Raw genomic sequence first — 14,256 nt, 5'->3', positions numbered from 1 at the left:
CCAGCGTTGCCCATCCACGTATTTGCCGGCAAACCACTAGAGGGAAAAAACAACGCTACCATTGTTTATCTGACAGTTACCACAGCAGGAATTCAAATATGTCAGGGGTAGGGGGTGAGCGATACAACACACACACACACACACACACACATACGGTATAACATTGTTGTCACTACTGTAAGGGAGTTATAAGAAGTGACCAGCACCAACACTGGCAAAAGAAGTAATTTTCTCAAGTAAATGATAAGTTACAGTGAATATCTTATGTTTATATGATGGGACTTGAGGCCAAGTACCTTCATATTTCACTGAAATACTTGAAAACCCTCTGAGCAAAAATGTAAGAAGAGAATACATTGATCCTGCACTCCCACTCAGACACCGACCAGCGCGCGCTAATTTCAAGATTTGATTTGATGCGATACAAAACTACTTTCAACCAAGTGTGGCCAATTTTTCATCCCTGCAAAAAAAAATTTTCATTCCTGCAATTTTTCATCCCTGCATATTGCGTGTCTCTATACAACGATAACGGCCTTTCAGAATGTAGACAAGTTTGGCTTAATCTAGATCTTGATCTTAAAAAGCGGGATGCCTTCTGCGTCTTGCGCAATAGAATAAGTTTTGGTTTTGTTTTCGTGAGGGAGACATAGTTAACTTTGCTTTGTTTGAATTCCAATGAAAAGGAAAACAAAGACTGTCAGGTCTTCAAGAAACATAAAAATGAAAACATTATTTTCTTCTATTGTTGGATTCTTACCAAGAAGTTTTCTCGCTTTTTCAATGATGTGTAATGTTGTCCTTTCTCACAACGCCTCCAGTGGTGCACGATTATCGAAAATATTCTGTGGCACGCAATGAATTAGCCAAGAATCCAGCGAATGCCATTTGAGAAATCCACTACCACCACACTCCGTTTCTAAACCAAGCAAATAATTTGCAATCTCTCTCTCTCTCTCTCTCTCTCTCTCTCTCTCTCTCTCTCTCTCTCTCTCTCTCTCCTCTCTCTCTCTCTCTCTCTCTCTCTCTCTCTCTCTCTCTCTCTCTCTCTCTCTCTCTCTCTGTGTGTGTGTGTGTGTGTGTGTGTGTAAGTGTGTGTGTGTGTGTGTGTGTGTGTAAGTGTGTGTGTGTGTGTGTGTGTGTGTGTGTGTGTAAGTGTGTGTGTGTGTGTGTGTGTGTGTGTGTGTGTGTGTGTGTGTGTGTGTGTATATGTGTGTGTGTGTGTGTGTGTGTGTGTGTGTGTGTGTGTGTGTGTGTACCACAGAGTAGAAATTTTATAAATTGTAGTTTTATGGGAAAATTTACGTTTATAAGCATATGAATGTTGGCTATAAAAAGATTTCTCGTTTTTTGTAGATCGCTTATAGCATGCTGGAAAAAAAAAAAAAAAAAGGTTATCAGTATATGTTGCTTCAATGATTTTTTTTTATTTACAAAACAAATATATATATAAAAAACACGCATGTCTTCCTGTATGTCAATAACTCTTTGAGGGTAACAAAGATACTGAATCAAGAGAGAGAGAGAGAGAGAGAAGGGGGGGGGGAGGGAGGAGAGACAGCCAGATAGACAGAGAGAGCATGAGAAGTACAAACCTGTGCTATATGCAAAGACAACAGATCGCCGTAAGTGCGCGCTTACCCTGATCGTCAGGGTGGAACAGCTCAGTGGAGTTTACGACATCTTATTGATAGACAGCGTTTAAAATATAAACTCGTATGTACTGTATATGTCACGCTTGCCTCCTCGACTAATTCTAACTAATTCACATCTGGTCTCGAGGACACGTTAAAAGCTGCATAAGAAATATTTTTTTAAATATTACTAGCTTCTGTTAACGCTCCTGACTAGGTTTTTTGTTACTGCGAAATTTGGTTGGTGCAAGCAGCGCTTTTTCCAAAGGTGGAGTGTTTCGTGGCCTTCACTCATAAAAAGTCGTCAGTCACGTAAAAGGAGGAGCAGCTTCATCGATGTTCACGCTGACCGAGTTTTGCCTACATTCTGACCGAACCCTGCCTCGGAACATCTGCCCTAAGGTTCATCACTGTTTTAAGTTTAGCCTCCGCGTTACGGCTGCCAGACACAGACGCAGGGCACGTACTCACCTCGTTAGAATAGATTCTTGTCTTCGTGTATTTTCCGCGTCGTTAAACTCACTGCCCTCGTTCTGCTTGTATGAAAGAAAGAAATATTGCATTTCGTGTATAACATACATACGTACAAGTATATATATTCATGTGTTACTTGTTCACAATTGCTTGTAACGTGCTGGAGAAAATTTCCTGCATTTTTTATAAATGGAAATTGGTCATATTCAGTCCGTTTTTCCTTACCTGTTCTTATCTATTCCTTATCTATTACACCTCAGTAACCGGATATCATAGTGGCATAGAAAATTATGGTCTTTTGTCAAGGTTCCCGGGTTCATACATATCCTCAACACTGCGCAAAGACTGATATATATTGATATATCTTGAAATGTTAAAACACTGGCCAGATCAATCCAGCACGCCCACAGCAGTCTGCCCACCACCACTCTCCGTAATCGCCTTTGCTTCTTCACTCATTGCAGATCTTATGTCTGCTTTCACGCTGTCAAAGCGACCAGCGACCTCCACGCTTATTTGTGCAGGATAAGAGCTGCAGAGTCTTAAAGAAAAGGAAGACTAGGTAACGTTGTTGAGTTTGATGAACCAAGAAAGAGCCGCTTAGATTCTAAGGTGACAAGAATTACTTCTTGAAGAAAGTTAAAGTTGAAAGGGAAGGATGGCATCTAAGTGAAGCATGACTTGCTGCACCACAGATTGCCAGGAAACACACGAAAGAATAAGTTTGTGGTCAGCTTACCCATTAGTATTAAAACTGACATATATGTGTCGCGGGAGGAAGGGACGCGGAAAGTTTTCGACTCGGGAAGTACATTGAAATAAACTAAAAAATTTGTCGAAAATGGAGAAATGGAAATGCCTCAGTTTTTCTTTTATAAGATTTTTTCCTTCTTCTTCTTCTCCTCCTCCCCTTCGCCTTTTCTTTCAAGACTATCAGCAAAATTTTCTCCCTATCTTAATTGCTTGCGCACGACATTTCATGCTTTTTATATAAACTTTTCAACCCATAAATTATAAATCAGGTGACCTCATAGACTTTTACTGCCGTGGTGAGGAGTCTTGGTCCCCTTACTGACCTGGGCCCGTGTGAAAAGATGGATGCTTTGGTAATATGCGATCTCTCAATCTCAACCCACTACACATCAATTCATAGTGCCCAGCGCCTAGCATGCTCGTAGACAAAACAAGTGGCAATGGCGGTGGCGGGTCTTCTCAGTGCTGGTAAGTCTGTGTGGCTAAAGACAGATATTTTTCTACGGTGTATATTTTGTAGGTAGTGAAGGTAATAATCGATTAATTAAAGAATAGCAATTTCACGAGGGCTGACAATGCGCACAGGTAATTGGTCAAAGGACATTTAAAATACCATGAGAGTAAAGAACAAGACGAAATTAGGGACTTATTTTTTTGGTTGACCGTTATGGAAATGAACAGGAAATTAATAAAGCTTTCGGCAAAACAAAATAAAAAAAAGTCACAGCACAGACTTACAATGGTCAAGCAGCGCTAGTATATAACAGTTCGCAAGCAAACGTCAATCATATTCTGAAAAAAAAAAAAAAAAAAAAGAAGAAAAATCTCATGCCATTTTAGCTTCTGTGGCCTGTGGGCGTCGTGTTTAAAAAGTCATGAAGTCTGTTGCAGATTAGATGAACCGAAAAGAGGAAGCTTTTTTTTTTTTGTCAGTAATGAATGATTGATCACGTCCTTGTCAATTATTACTGTGTGAGCCGAGCTACCTAGCTACATATAGGTAAGAACGCAAGAAAATACTAAGAAAATAAAACTGCAAAAATCCATCTGGCTTACACGTGGCAGTCCCTGCATGAAACATCCCTGCCTTTTTCCACCTCTCATCCTTATCCATTAATCTATTTAAACCTTTGCAGTTTCCCTGAAGATCGACGAATTCTTTCATTAAAACTGAAACTTAATGTAGCGGAGAAGTGATGGTAACGCAAGGTGTGTCGTGGGAAAGGCTTAGTGAGGATTAAACAATAAACCCAATGATTACCGCTATGACATAATTGAATGGCCTCAGTCACTCACCTACCCCGTGCGTCACTGAACAGGCTGCACGTGTCAAGGGTGCAGTTAAGATGACATGTCGATCTCACCATTGGCTCGTAACACTCACTGGTCACCCGAGTTTTGGGAAGACTTAAACACAGCTATCCCAGGCTGCCACATCGCGGTGCTCTATGCAGACCTCTCTTGAAGTGATGGCGATGATAATGGCAACAGCAGTAGTAGTAGTAGTAGTAGTAGTAGTAGTAGTAGTAGTAGTAGTAGTAGTAGTAGTAGTAGTGATAGTAGTGGTACTGTCAACAATGAAAATAATAATAATGATAATGATAATGATGATGGTAATAATAACAATAATAATAACAGTAATGTTGATAACTACAACAACAACAACAACAACAACAACAACAACAGTAACATTAACAACAGCAACAACAATAACAACAGCAATAATAATAATAATAATAATAATAATAATAATAATAATAATAATAATAATAATAATAACAATAATATAACCACTAGACTGACACTCAAACAAACAGAGGTTACCGAGTAAAGATCATAATAGGAAATCCATCATACGTAGCAACAACAGCACCAACAACAACAACAACAACAACAGGTGTGTGTGTGTATGTGTGTGTGTGTGTGTGTGTGTGTGTGTGTGTGTGTGTGTGTGTGTGTGTGTGTGTATCTGGAACGCTTCTTGGGAACCATTTCGGATTCTGTGCAGCAAATAGTCGACAGCAAATGTCAACCAAGTGCCAGCAAAGCGATAAATGTACTGTGTGTGTGTGTGTGTGTGTGTGTGTGTGTGTGTGTGTGTGTGTGTGTTATCCCCTTCTTGACTGACGATCTAGCCACCTATGCAGACTATTAAGGGCGATGGGACGCGAGATTAATCCATTTCACGTGATTGATGTTACGACTGAATGGGGTCACGGCTGGCTGGCTTGGGGCGGTCATCGGTCTTTCACTGATGGTATTGTGCCGCTGGTGTCATCTTGCACCACCTGTTTACGGAGCGGCAATAACACACACCCTTCATATCTGCCGTGATGGTGACAAGGGCCGGGAATGGGCATCACCCTCCCGAGTGTTGCCAGGTGCTCCGGAGAGGCTCATCTGTCTCGGGGACGTGCCTGTCATCGGCCACGCGTGCTCGACCCCTCCAAGTAGGCTGAGGTAGACGGTATTGTTGTTATTGATATTGTTATTGTTATTATAATTATTGTAGTTGTTGCTGTTGCTTTCTTTTATTGTTGCTGTTATTATTCAAGGTAACAGTGCAACGAATAGGAAAATAATCCTGATGTGACATTTAGCTAAATTACATAAGTGACTATGATCCAGGGGTGACGGAAATGAAGGTTTAACAAGAGCTATTCACAGGATGGCAGGGCATGAAAATGAATCAAAGCTTGTGAGAACTAACGCACGGGGATGTGAAAATTGCCCACGAGCAGTACATTCATGATACACGTAATTTAAAGAAGGTTTTGAATGGTCTTTTTAATTCTGACATGATCTAATTCTGACATACATATTTCATGATATAGTTTAGCTTTTTCATGATATAAGATAGAAAAGTCTCATCATAATAATTCTGACATGTAACTTTTCATCATGTAGTTTAGATTTGTTGTGTGTATTTCCTTTATTCTAACATGTAGCTTTTCTCACGACTCGTCAGCAACGTGACTTAAGCGATCCACATTGCGAAACATTTATATATATGTGTCTTAAACGAGCTCTTCTCTCTCTTCTCTCTTTATCCAGATGGCATTTTCCGCTCCTCACCTCCATTCCAGCTCTATGACCTTTATTCATTGGCCTCACCTTTCCCCCGTCAGAACGAGACCCTCCCTCACACGCACTACAGGGCTGATGATTCTCAACACCCTCAACACTGATAACGTGGACAGCACCTTTAAAACTGCTACATTTAGCCACCTCGGACTGGAAGGTAATGTGATTATATAAGTGAAGCAACCTATCCTCACCTTCACTGTGTTTTGTGTTCTCTCTCAATCTTAGCTTTTGTGACCTGCTGACAATCTGCTCAGAAAAAAAAATTGGAAATACATAGATTCTCAATAAACTGCAGGACTTTAGATTGAGGTAAAAAAGCTAAACACAATGCAAAGAAACGACTTTCTCAATCTTAAAAGTTCTGATCTACTGAGCCTCCTCATAGAAAAAAAAATTATGACAAATTGATTCCCAGCTAACCCGGTGACTTCAGACTGAGGGGAGAAGGTAAGCACAGAATGAGGGAGGGGAAAGGAATCCAGCATGTTGTTTGATATTGACCATGGCTGTACATGTTACCCTGCCTCCCACGTGCTGCTCTCACCACAAGCATCGCCCCAGCCTGGATGCGTTACATTAAGGTGAATTAAGGTCGGGGAGGTGGCGAAAATGAGACAGGCATTACCGGGACTCAAACATGGCTCTCTCCATCACTTCACCGTCATACTGGTCACTCAAGCTTCATCTCTGTGGATCGGTTATGCTCTCTCTCTCTCTCTCTCTCTCTCTCTCTCTCTCTCTCTCTCTCTCTCTCTCTCTCTCTCTCTCTCTCTCTCTCTCTCTCTCTCGAGTTAACTTCATGGTAAAGTCATGGTGAGGAGGTCCTGCATGGTGACGTCTCTACACCTTAACTAACAACACACTCTCTGATTTACTACACTGTCATAAGAGCGTTAGGAAATAAGGGGAGCAGCAAGAACCCATCAGACCTACACGTGGCGGCCCATGTATAACCTCCACCTTTCTGCGCTAGGCAAGGTTTACTTACTGTAGGGCTTCATCATTTCACACACCTCACCTCGACTCACGTCACAGAGACTAGATTTTTTTGTGCCAGCTCGAGCCATTGTCTTTAGTCGGAGAAGAAATCCCTCCCCTCTCAGAACGCTATGTACTCCTGAAGGGGCAGTAATTATGTATGTGAGATTACCTCGGTGCGCTCGTAACTTCTAATATTTTTGCTCGTAAGTTTTATTGGCGTGTTTTGACTACAAGGTCCAGAATTATCAGTTGCGTTCGTGTTATACCTGATTGCACCATTCTTATTGTAGTAACCAGGCTGTTCAAGTATATACAAGTATATAAGAGCTTAAATAATTTCGTATTTACATGATTACGTATGCTCTTATGTATATATATAATGGTGCATTGGTTCCTTTTGTTCTTATAATGATAATTGTGATTGATGATGATTATAATGATGATGATAATGCGATGATGATAAAATGGAGAGGAGAAGAAGGAGAATGAAAAGAAAAAGAAGAAAAAGAAGAAGAAGAAGAAGAAGAAGAAGAGGAAGAAGAGGAAGAAGAAGAAGAAGGAGAGGAAGAAGTAGTAGTAGTAGTAGTAGTAGTAGTAGTAGTAGTAGTAGTAGTAGTAGTAGTAATAGTAGTAGAATTGTCAGCGTTAAAACTATATTATCAATAGTGGAGTTTTAGTCGTGTGTGTGTGTGTGTGTGTGTGTGTGTGTGTGTGTGTGTGTGTGTGTGTGTAACCTTTTTTTTTTATTTGATGTTACACCCTGCCTGCCAAACCTCGCGTCTCCCTGCATCCTTCAGCACACTACACTGCTCAACACCTCACCTCCACACACACACACACACACACACACACACACACACACACACACACATGTTTAATAACAATAATGTTTAATAAATGGGCCCTGTGGGCCCATTTATTAAACATTAGGGTTAGTGGCCCGCATTCCGAATCCGGTGAAGTCGATTTATTAAACACTCCTGGAGCCCGAAATGTCGGGCGTCTGCGTCTGAATCCAAAAAAAATATTGACACGTTCGGGGAGAAATCTTTCGGGAGCCTGACACCCTCCGAAAGCACCTACGAATTTTGCTTGAGAATGTATTATCCTCTCATTCATAGCAGAAATGTGTTATGATTGTATGGAAATACGTAATAATGTAGGTTAAACATATTATTACACGAATACAATATTTTTTGTCAGTACTTAAACTTTTTAAAAGAACTTGGTGTTTGGACGTGACGTGTGCCTAGGGGCCTGTTGTCGTGGCGCAAGCTTCTAGCCTGTCTTCACTTCTTACCAACATCTCTACACCTTCCTGGAGCTTCAACCATGGTATGTATAGCACTATTACTTGTCAATATTACATGCAGAGCCTAAATAATATGTGTGGAAGCTGTTTGTCGTTAGAAAAGCTTGCAGAACAGCTGCAGGATAGCTGTGGGTCAAGTTGTTTTGGTATTATTATTTATGGTGAATTAACTTTGTTTTGATTAGTTTAGCCATCTCACGCAGGTTAATTTATTGTTATTGTGATGGAGCAGGTCTCTGACAGCCGCCAGCTAGCCAGACAGCCAGTGAGCTGTTCAGGCCAGCAGGCTTTAGCTCTGCTTCCCATATACTCGTATTTTGACATTTCATATTATGGCATTGTTATTGATAACATTATTGATAACATTAATTTTGCTAGTATTTTTTGTGAGGGAGGACTTAAGAAGATGAATTTCTTTTTAGGCTGGCATTCTTGCTCTTGTGCACCTTCAACATGCTGATCGAGCTGATAAAGCAAGGTTACCAAGGAGACTGGTCAAGGATCACCAAAACCCTTTTGCTGCCTACTCTGAGGATGAGTTCATTCGGAGGTACCGGCTGTCAAAGGAGTGCATTCACACCCTTCTTGGCCAAGTGGAAGTGCTTTCCTCTATCCCAAAATTGTAATGCATATCAGTTCAATCTTAAACTCTATTGCATCTGTCATTAATACATTGTTATGTGACTCAATACAAGATACAAGTACCATGTAGGATGTAATTATATATTTTCCTGTGAAGGACAAGACATGAAAGAAATGTTATATATAATCATATATGAACCCTCAAAGTGTAGGTCATGAAAATAAATGGAGGTCAAGATTTGTTTGTTTTTTTTATTTATTTTCACTCAAATATACAACACACACACACACACACACACACACACACACACACACACACACACACACACACACACACACACACACCACACACACACAGACACACACACACACACACCACACACACACACACACACACACACACACAGGATACTTACAGACTGCTGGGTCTCCCAGAAGCTGGGCTGTAGTACTTGCGTACTTGTTCCATAGTGCTATCAACATTATGCATAGTCTGAACAAATGCATTTGTTGATGTTTGCATTGCCTGAGCAAATGCATTTGCTGCCACTTCAGCTTGATTGCCAAGCTTCTCACATAGAGCAGAGAAGTTTTGCAATGACACTTTCAAGTCGTCATTCAAGGTCTCTGCACCTTCTCGAATAGCGCGGAAACATTCCTCCCTCTCACTGCGTAGGGGTCTCTTTCGGCCTCTACGGGTGGAGGGTCCAGTTTGTGATGTTCCTCCTGGTGCTGTTGCTGCCCCTGCTGGTGGTGTTGCTGGTGCCATTGCTGGTGCTGTTGCTGTAACTGTTGGTGGTGCTGAAGCTGGTCCTGGTGGTGGTGCTGTCGCTGGTCCTGGTGGTGGTGTTGTTGCTGGTCCTGCTGCTGGTGCTGTTGCTGGTCCTGGTGGTGGTGCTGTCACTGGTCCTGCTGCTGGTGCTGTTGCTGGTCCTGCTGCTGGTGCTGTTGCTGGTCCTGCTGCTGGTGTTGTCGATGGTCCTGCTGCTATTGTACATGCAGGAAGCATGTCGTCGTCAATTATTTCTGCTAGATGAGAAGTTAATGTTAAAACAGGAAACAAAATTTTTACAAAGATGTTTATGATGCATCAATCACTACCAGTGCACACAAATGAAAATATGCTAATCTAACCTAACCTAACCTATACCAACCTAGCTGAACCTAACCTAACTTTAACTCCACTTTTAACATTGATGTCCATGGCCATTAATGTTAATTTTACTATCAACGCTATTGCGCACTACATGTTGTGTATTTCCTAAATTTCTAGTAACTGTAAATTTACTGAATGAAACAGAATTATATGACAATCCATGAACATATCCAAAAAACAACGTATTCATGATAATTTCACAGTTGCCAGGGCAGCCTACTGTCCAAAAAAAAAAATAATAATAACAAATGGGGAAAGAAATAGTATGAAAAATGAAGGCAATAAGTAAGATTGTGTATTTGATTAAAGACTAACAGAAAAGAAAGCCAAAATACAGACCCACTTCCTCTTCTCTTATGACTATGGGTACTAAGCTATCTAGCTGGTTGTCTGCAAATTGCAGCTCCACAGCCAGTGCATCTGTTGCAACAGCCAAGAAGTCATCTGTGACTGGTTTTGGTGATGGCCCTCCACCAGTCTTGAAGGACTCATGAAGAAATTTCTTGTGATTCTTCTTCACTCTGTAAGCATGAACATAATGTAGATTACTAAACAATGCCAGTAGTGCTGTACAGAATCTTCAGTTAGGAATGATTTGGACAAATATAATAATATTCATTTATTGTCTGTGTACTTTATTTCTTAATTCCATTTCTTATATTTCCAAGTAAAAAACTAACCTGAACCTAACCTGAACTTAACCTAATATTGCTGTTTACCATGGAGCTTTTCTTAAATATTTGCTAAAGAAAAAAATATTAATAATCCACTAATCATATAAAGGGCAGGTAAGAAATGGTATATGCTACTTGTGAGATACCAGCAAGCTAAAAACACCCCCCCTTAGACCAGCAAGCTTAAAACACCCCCTTTAGATCAGCAAGCTAAAAACACCCCCCTTAGACCAGCAAGCTTAGAACACCCCTTCTAGACCAGCAAGCTGAAAAACACCCCTTTACAGTACACCAGCAAGCTAAAAACCCAATTTAGATCAGCAAGATAAACACACTCCCTTTGTGAGAGGTAAACCTGAGTGTTAATTTAATTAATGAGATACACTCAGCTTGCCCTTACGGATGCAGCATGATGCAATATGTTATTGCTCTGCTAAACACAAAAATTCACCTGCTATACACAAAATATACAGAATATTTACATCCACTTACCGTATGTACTCCCAAGCCCGTTTGAGCTGGGTTACTGTCCTGGGACGTTCAGCAGGGTAGCTGAGGTTGAATTCAGCAGCTACTTCCTCCCAAGCTTTCTGTTTTTTTCTTATCCCGTTGAAGTCTGTAGAATGATCCAACAGGATTTTCTTTGAAGTTATCACCTCAGACAGTCTCTGGCGTTGAGCATTTGTGAGTGCGACAGCTTTTTCTCGTGGAGAGAGGAGGAGAACAGAAGAGGCAGGCACACTCATGATAGCGGCGAAGCTGTGGGCGAAGTAAAGGTAGCACGTGGATTTGTTTATATGTGCTCAGGTCTACCAATATCGGGAGCAAAGGCTGCCAACTCTTCCGATAACCTCGTACGAACGTCGGGTTGCCGTTTTCTGTTTAAAAAATAAGCGCGCCAGTTTCGTAGTAGGATGCCCGACGTTGGGGATTCGGATTGCGGGCCAGTAACCCTAATGTTTAATGAATGTTTAATGAATGGGCCCACAGTCTCACACGTTCACCCCCATCCTTAACTATTTGCTGCTCCCTCCATTTTCACTTTTATACGAGCATTCTCCCTCCTTCCAGTATCCCCCCACCACACACACATACACACACACACACACACACACACCTGCATTCCTTCCACCTTTACAGTCGTGGTTTAATGTTTTTCCCAGCCTACCATTGCACCTTAGTCTCACACGTTCACTCTCCATGCCTTTACCACACCCGCCCTTTGCCTTCCCGTACTCCTCTCCTTTACTTCCACTCACCCTCCTCCTCAACCCAGCTGGGGGCCACTCGTTTCGACAAATTTTCTCACATTTCAGCTCTTTTTCCCCTCTCTCTCTCTCTCTCTCTCTCTCTCTCTCTCTCTCTCTCTCTCTCACGGGAGTTGGCTTTATGGTACGTGCGTGGCTGTTGAAAGGTTGCAAGTTCGATCCCCGCTCCAAGCAAATTCTGGGTGGGAGAAGTACCGCTCTCTCCTATTCGTAGTTACCAGGTGTCACTTGCGACGCTATTACCTTTTTTACTCTCTCTCTCTCTCTCTCTCTCTCTCTCTCTCTCTCTCTCTCTCTCTCTCTCTCTCTCTCTCGGCTAACTTTCTCACTCATCCCCCGCTCATACCTACTTCATTCTCAACTTCCACACACTACACCACCTTCAACCACCACCACCACCACCACCACCACCACCACCATCACCACCACAGTATCACAAGCAGCAGCTCTCCCTCCGCCTCATGTATATACTAAAGGTGCTCTCAGTGAAGGCGGCGGTGCACTGACCCAGAACAAACATACATACACGCTTGCTTGCCCTTCTTTTTCCTTCCCTCACCGCCACCACCACCACCACCACCTCCATCACCTCCATCAGCATGCCACACACACACACACCTGATTTCTGCACTCCTTCCCACTCCCTCTCTCTCTCTCTCTCCCTCTCTCTTTTTCCCTCTCCTCCTCTGCAGCAGCCAAAAGTGCCTTCATCATTGCCTTCTTCAGCGTCCCCGTTCTCATCTTTAAGGTATCGGAGTGTATTTGTTGGTGAGGCATCCATCTGTGTCTGTCCAGCCACCCAGCCGCCCAGATGTTGACTTTATCGATATATGTTCCCTCTAGCTTCTTTCCCCACCAGTCATCCTTCATTTTACTATGCATTTACTATGATTTCCCTTCGTTTCTTCGTTCCTTCCTTCCTTCCTTCCTTCCTTCCTTTCTTCCTTTCCTTGGCCTCTTTACTTTGCTGCTTCCTCCTTAAGGTTCTTTTCCTTCTTTCTTTCTTTTCCTTCCTTCAGTACATACTTCACTCCTTCCCTCCGTGCTCCTCTCCTATCTCCTTTGCCTCCTCCCCTCCTATTTTCTTATCTTTCTTCCTTCCCTCCATCACTCCTTACTGTCTTACTTCTACTTTTCATCCGTTTTTTTCTTGTTTTTTTCTTTCCTTTCTTCCTTTTCGACTCCATGCATCATTCATTTATTCATTCTTTCATTCTATATTCCCGCCCTTACTCCCTTACCGTATTTCTTCCCTCCCTCCCTCTCCCTCCCTCCCTCCCTCCCTCCCCCACAGCCCTTCTCGTTCCCGTTTCATCCTCGACAGAATAAGAGAACTGAGGCAGCAGACTTAAACAAAAATATTAAAGCTAATCTCTGTCATAACTTCATGCCTCTCTCTCTCTCTCTCTCTCTCTGGTATCGTCATGTAACCCTGCCCCTGTTTCCTGGTCTCGTTTGTTTCCCTTTTCTGTTCTTCTTCCCCCCCCACCGCCGGCTTTCCGCCACACGCTCGTCGCTACTCGTGCTTCCTCTCACGCGTCGGGCTTCTGGCTTCGGGCTTCGGGATCCTCGCCTCGTATCCTTTCGTAACCTTAATATCAAGTCGATGTACCTGCTCTGTTTTTTACTGTGTGTGGGAAGGTGGGTGATAGGTAGGTGGGTGGGTGTGTACTGTAGTTTCCCTGTCTGTATGTTAGTTTGTCTCTCTCTCTCTCTCTCTCTCTCTCTCTCTCTCTCTCTCTCTCTCTCTCTCGTTCCCTCCTTACTGCTTAAAGGAAAATTTTGTCTTTGTGTCCAATGTTGTTGTTGTTGTTGTTGTTGTTGTTGTTGTTGTTGTTGTTGTTGTACTTATTTCCAGTATCATTATTATTTTATTATTATTATTATTATTATTATTATTATCACCATCGTCATCATCATCATCATCATCATCATAGTCGTCATCATTACATCTCATCTAAAAACAAAGATGCACTTCATAAACTACCTCGTATTAAGATTATTTTATTTTCTTCTCACTTCTCTTTCTTTTGATCTTCTCTTCCATGATTTTCTTCCTTTTTTATTGTCCTGCTTTTTATTATGAGGAGAGCTCCCTCCTAAGAGGATGTTTCTTGTTCATCATTGAGAGTGATGAGAAGAACAAAGAAAAGAATGATCGTCGCAGCCAAGACATTAATACATGATGAAGGAGAAAAGAACAGGTAAAGAGAGAACATTATGACAACGACAGATGAGAATAACGAAGAAGAAGAAGAAGAGGAGGAGGAGGAGGAGGAGGATGAAGAAGAAGAAGAACAACAGCAACAAGAGCAAGAAATGAAGAACGACAAGA

The 14,256-nt window shown here is 41.9% G+C and overlaps 1 protein-coding gene and 1 long non-coding RNA gene across 6 annotated transcripts in view; one reads left to right on the top strand and one right to left on the bottom strand.

The window, feature by feature from the left end:
* The window catches only part of LOC135096910 (uncharacterized), a 39,131-nt gene extending 30,070 nt beyond the window's left edge, over positions 1–9,061 (top strand). For 2 of the 5 annotated variants that reach the window (XR_010265155.1, XR_010265157.1), the window contains 3 exons: positions 5,990–6,102; positions 8,183–8,264; positions 8,664–9,061. This is a non-coding gene — a long non-coding RNA (uncharacterized LOC135096910). Of the gene's footprint in view, positions 1–5,989; positions 6,103–8,151; positions 8,265–8,663 lie in introns of all 5 variants that reach the window. The other 3 variants (XR_010265156.1, XR_010265158.1, XR_010265159.1) reach the window with 2 other exon arrangements.
* Positions 9,062–9,140: 79 nt separating this feature from the next.
* LOC135096909 (uncharacterized) lies at positions 9,141–11,465 on the bottom strand. The gene is made up of 3 exons (XM_063998689.1): positions 11,146–11,465; positions 10,319–10,500; positions 9,141–9,849 (listed from the first exon to the last, which is right to left on the bottom strand). Exons 1-3 carry the CDS (start codon positions 11,397–11,399, stop codon positions 9,236–9,238), a joined length of 1,050 nt encoding a protein of 349 aa, XP_063854759.1. The 5' UTR covers positions 11,400–11,465; the 3' UTR covers positions 9,141–9,235.
* Between the last annotated feature and the right edge of the window lie 2,791 nt (positions 11,466–14,256).

Source organism: Scylla paramamosain, unplaced genomic scaffold (assembly GCF_035594125.1).
Source record: "Scylla paramamosain isolate STU-SP2022 unplaced genomic scaffold, ASM3559412v1 Contig9, whole genome shotgun sequence".
NCBI lineage: Eukaryota > Metazoa > Arthropoda > Malacostraca > Decapoda > Portunidae > Scylla > Scylla paramamosain.
The sequence above is the reverse complement of the archived record's forward strand: the minus strand, read 5'-3'. Positions and strand labels throughout refer to the sequence as shown.

Bases quoted from the DNA above. Each gene is read 5' to 3' on its own strand.
- LOC135096909 (XM_063998689.1), bottom strand. From the start codon at position 11,399: ATGAGTGTGCCTGCCTCTTCTGTTCTCCTCCTCTCTCCACGAGAAAAA. The intron at 10,501-11,145 runs GTAAGTGGATGT...TCATGCTTACAG, and splicing joins CGGGCTTGGGAGTACATACG to AGTGAAGAAGAATCACAAGA. The intron at 9,850-10,318 runs GTCTGTATTTTG...CTCATCTAGCAG, and splicing joins CATAAGAGAAGAGGAAGTGG to AAATAATTGACGACGACATG.